General features: G+C 53.9%; 1 protein-coding gene across 1 annotated transcript; it reads right to left on the bottom strand.

Moving 5' to 3' along the window:
- Positions 1 to 1,100: 1,100 nt before the first annotated feature.
- LOC121813208 (uncharacterized protein KIAA0754-like) lies at positions 1,101 to 3,364 on the bottom strand. Its single transcript, XM_042216826.1, has 3 exons — positions 3,111 to 3,364; positions 1,752 to 3,029; positions 1,101 to 1,707 (listed from the first exon to the last, which is right to left on the bottom strand). The coding sequence occupies exons 2-3, from the start codon at positions 2,780 to 2,782 to the stop codon at positions 1,101 to 1,103; spliced, it is 1,638 nt and encodes a 545-aa protein (XP_042072760.1). The 5' UTR covers positions 2,783 to 3,029; positions 3,111 to 3,364.
- Positions 3,365 to 4,866: the final 1,502 nt, after the last annotated feature.

Below are 4,866 nucleotides of genomic sequence, written 5' to 3' on the forward strand. Positions count from 1 at the left end.
ATCCGGGAAGTCTCACGAAATGATCCCGTGTCGGTGGGAGCTCCAAGACTCTCTTAAGTAGCTCCCCCGACGAGGCCTGATCAGCAGCAGGTGTGTGACTTCGGGTGTGGCCAGTCCGCCATCAGGGCCACACCCACCAGGCCTGAAGGCGCCTGCAGAAACACATACTGTCACGGTCTGGCTGGCAGACCGTGGGGAGATGGGGAAATAGGACCCAAACGCCGGACTCTTCAGTGCAACAGTGTTTATTTACAAGGTGGTGAAAATAAACAACAATAAATCCCCAGTTTCCCAGACTCCCGTGTAGTGTCTTCTTCCCAAAAGTCCCCGTGTAGTGCTCTCTGCCCCAGTGTCTCTGCACTCCCCGTGCTCACTGCTCCTTCTCGTCCCACACTCCTCCTGAGGGGAAAACAATAGAGGCAGCCGTTAACACTTATCCCAGCAGGCATACACTCACACTTGACTAGTTTGAAGACTGACGTGTAGTCAAACGCAATAATCCAGCGTCGGTGGAAGCTCCATCGCTCATCTAAATAGCTCCCCCGACGAGCCCAGATGAGGAGCAGGTGTGCGGCCAGGACTTCGGGTGTGGCCAGCCCACAAGTTAGACCACGCCCCCAGGGCTGAAGGTGCCTGTAACTTGGCCACAGCAGAAAGGCAAAACACACACACATACCTGCCTACATACAGATGTGCACAGGGGCAGTGCAGACAACACACCAAATAATAATAATAACAATAATAGTCACAGTCCCCACTGCCCACGGACCCCGAGTCCCCAGAGCCGGGTCCGTGACAGTACCCCCCCTCTAAGGGTCGGCTCCCGACGACCCAAAACACAACAAAAACCACAACCCAACCATCCCAGGGCGGGCGGCGGGGGGGAAACAGGACGGAGGGCCTGAAAACCCCAGTTCAAAAGTCCAACCACTGCCATGGTGGCAGCAACAGTTCTTGCGGCCGACCCAGTGGACCGCAAGCAGGCAAAACCCGCTATGGGTCAGGCAGTGGTGGGAAATCCGTTCGGACGGCCTACCTCCAACCCCGTGATGGGAGCAGAACGCTTCAGGCGGCCTGCCACGGATCCGGTGGCAACGGCGTTACAGCTCCGGCGGGCGGCCACGGGTCCAGTGGCGGCGGCGGCGTTGCAGCTCCCGCCTCAGCACCACCCACGATTCCCGATGTACCGGCCGGGCTGCAGGACGTGGCGGCCGGGCTGCAGGACGTGGCGGCCGGGCTGCAGGACGTGGCGGCCCCTCCGGCACGCAGACCTCCAGCTCTGGCTCAGCGGATCCCTCCGGACCTCCGAGCTCCTCCGGTGGCAGCGCAGGCTCACCAAGCTCGCTGAGCTCCTCTGCTGGCAACGCCGGTCCCTCCGGCTCGTTGAGGTCCGCCAGCAGCGGTGCGGGCTTCTCAGTGGGTGGCTCGCTGGGCTGCTCCGGCTCACAGAGCTCCTCCTCGGCTGGCAGCGCGAGCTCCTCCTCGGCTGGCAGCGCGAGCTCCTCCTCGGCTGGCAGCGCGAGCTCCTCCTCGGCTGGCAGCGCGAGCTCCGGCTCGGGCATGCTGAGCTCCTCCCGCTCGCTGAGCTCCGGCTCGGGCATGCTGAGCTCCTCCCGCTCGCTGAGCTCCGGCTCGGGCATGCTGAGCTCCTCCCGCTCGCTGAGCTCCGGCTCGGGCATGCTGAGCTCCTCCCGCTCGCTGAGCTCCCTGGCGGTGCGGGCTCCTCCGGCTCGCTGAGCTCCTCAGCTGGCGGTGCGGGCTCCTCCGGCTCGCTGAGCTCCCCAGCTGGCGGTGCGGGCTCCTCCGGCTCGCTGAGCACCTCCGGCTGCGGCGCGGGATCCCCCCGCACGCTGAGCCGGTCACCCGGCGGTGACGATGGCGACATGGCAGCAGCAGGCGGTGGATGCGGTGGCAGAGCAGTGGATGTGGAAGGTGGAACAGATGATGACCGACTGACTAGCTGGGCAGCTAATTGAAGTGAGGGTGATATGTCCAACATGAAGGGTGGAGAGGAAAACAATGTTACCGCTGGCTCAGCAATTTCCAGGGGGCCAGAGGCAACTGAGGCCTCCAGTTCAGCCTCTGGGGAAGCCCTGGGGAGAATCTCAGCCTCCCGATTGTCTGTAGTGGCAGGCTCATGTTCTAGCACTGGGTCCGCGGCTCCTCGTGCGATCAGTCCAGAGTCAGCTGGTTCTTCCCAAACCACAGGAGTGAAGTGAGCTTCGGTTTGGCGAGGATGACGCCGGCGCCGTCTCTTTCGTGTTGGCGGGGCAAAGGGACCTGTCCCCTGTTCATCTGTGACTGGATTAGTTAAAATGACAGGGTCCGGTTTACTCACTGTGGTGACCAGCACTGTCGGTCTTTGGTCTGCTGACACAGAGGTCATTGAAGAAGTGAGAGGAGATGGAGTAGGGCGCCGTCCTCCTTGCAGTGGAGGGTCCAATAGGTGAGCAGCAAGCGGCGGTGGGAAAACCTTCCGCCCATTAAGAAAAAACCAGGCAGCGAGGGCTGCCAGGGAGGCAGCCGCATCCTCCTTGCCCGGACAGCCTAAACCAAACAGTTCAAAGCTAGAGCTAGCCCTCAACACAGTTACAATTTGAATTAGCTTTGCAATGTCCAGAAAACTCATAGAACAGGTGGTTGAAGAAAGGAAGGCATCGAAAAATACGACCTGCATGTGTCTCAGATGTGGATCTGCCGCCTGGATAATGCTCCGACAGTATTTCCAGAGCTGGGCGAGCAATTCCCCCTGTGAGACAGTCCTTGAGTCCGCTGGGCCCATAATGGCTGGATTATTCTGTCACGGTCTGGCTGGCAGACCGTGGGGAGATGGGGAAATAGGACCCAAACGCCGGACTCTTCAGTGCAACAGTGTTTATTTACAAGGTGGTGAAAATAAACAACAATAAATCCCCAGTTTCCCAGACTCCCGTGTAGTGTCTTCTTCCCAAAAGTCCCCGTGTAGTGCTCTCTGCCCCAGTGTCTCTGCACTCCCCGTGCTCACTGCTCCTTCTCGTCCCACACTCCTCCTGAGGGGAAAACAATAGAGGCAGCCGTTAACACTTATCCCAGCAGGCATACACTCACACTTGACTAGTTTGAAGACTGACGTGTAGTCAAACGCAATAATCCAGCGTCGGTGGAAGCTCCATCGCTCATCTAAATAGCTCCCCCGACGAGCCCAGATGAGGAGCAGGTGTGCGGCCAGGACTTCGGGTGTGGCCAGCCCACAAGTTAGACCACGCCCCCAGGGCTGAAGGTGCCTGTAACTTGGCCACAGCAGAAAGGCAAAACACACACACATACCTGCCTACATACAGATGTGCACAGGGGCAGTGCAGACAACACACCAAATAATAATAATAACAATAATAGTCACAGTCCCCACTGCCCACGGACCCCGAGTCCCCAGAGCCGGGTCCGTGACACATACACACACACACATACAAGCAGGGATAACGAGGGACAGCAATGCAAAATATATATTATAATATTAGTCCATAACTGCTCAGGGATCCTGGGTCGCTCAGACCCAGGACCCTGACAGTTGATCCTTTTGCTGACAAAACAGGTAGGTAAGGGGGCTAGTCAGTAAATAAAGTGATAGCAGCTGACCAGCCCCCCAAAACCGCCTCACCTCTGTTTTTGGTTTTGGGGGTCTGGCAAGATTCGATTGCCGCTGTCTTTCCTGTTTGAGGGTGCACCTGCCCATCCCCAAGTGGTACACCAAATACTGTACCTCCGTATGTCCAAAGCACACTTTTTGGGGGCAGCCAAGAGCCCCGCTTGCCTCAGAGACTCCTGCATCATGGCCATCATCTGTACATGCGCCGACCAGGTGTCATTGTCTTTGATAATGTCATACAAGTAGGTAGCAGCACATGCATGTGCGGTTGCAGCACCCTGTACATGAGAAAGTGGAAAGTGGCCTGGCTCTGAACAAGCAGAGCTGAAAATGAATTGGCAAAAACCATACAAGATGTAGAAGGTCATTTTTTCCTTAGACTCTGGAGACTAGTTAATTTGCCAGTATCCCTTGGTCAAATCTAGTGTTGTGAAAAAAGAGCAGTGCCCAATCAGTCCCGGAGCTCGTCAATTCAGGGCATAGTTGATAAGCATTAAACTGTGTGTAGGCCGCACAGAACCATATAGACCCATTTGTAGGATATTCGTAAATTTCACCATGAATACATTTTAACTCCACAATGCTCCGGGCTGAACCAGGGTCTGAGCTCCTTCACCATCCCTCACCAAGTCTCGATGCACATACGAGAAAAAAAAACTGCCTGCAAACTCAGCAACTGGATAGTCATATGGAAAAAGTAGTTTTCATGAGTGTAAATAATCCTTTGAGATCTTATTTCAAAGGTTGCAATAGCTTAGTCAGAACATAAATTAATTTGTTGTACAAACTTACAGTCACATTACCAAATCATCTTTACTCATGTTTTAGATAAAGCATATCATCTTCCATGAATTTATCCATTTGTAATTTTTATAACAACTCATTCACCTTTTCATAAACTATAGTCTTAAGTTTCATCATACTGGTCTTCCATGGTCAGTATGGGCAGATAATTATGAATATTTTATGGCAGTTGACATTAATTTTGTGACTGATTCAGGTATTTACATTTAATGGAAAAAGGTCAAAGCATGACCTGTGACTGTTGGTGTGACGCTGTAAAATCTATTTTTATCATTTGATATAAGTCTTTACACATTACATTATATATGATTATATATTGTGTTTAAATGCCATTGTACATCTAAGGTCTATTTTTGCAAACCATGGTATTTTGGAAGTCATTTGGAAGATAATGGCCCTCAGTTTTCATGACATCTCTTTGACATTTTTGCAGTTAC

Source organism: Haplochromis burtoni, unplaced genomic scaffold (genome assembly GCF_018398535.1).
Source record: "Haplochromis burtoni strain Fernald_Lab_line unplaced genomic scaffold, NCSU_Asbu1 Contig_1272, whole genome shotgun sequence".
Classification (NCBI taxonomy): Eukaryota; Metazoa; Chordata; class Actinopteri; order Cichliformes; family Cichlidae; genus Haplochromis; species Haplochromis burtoni.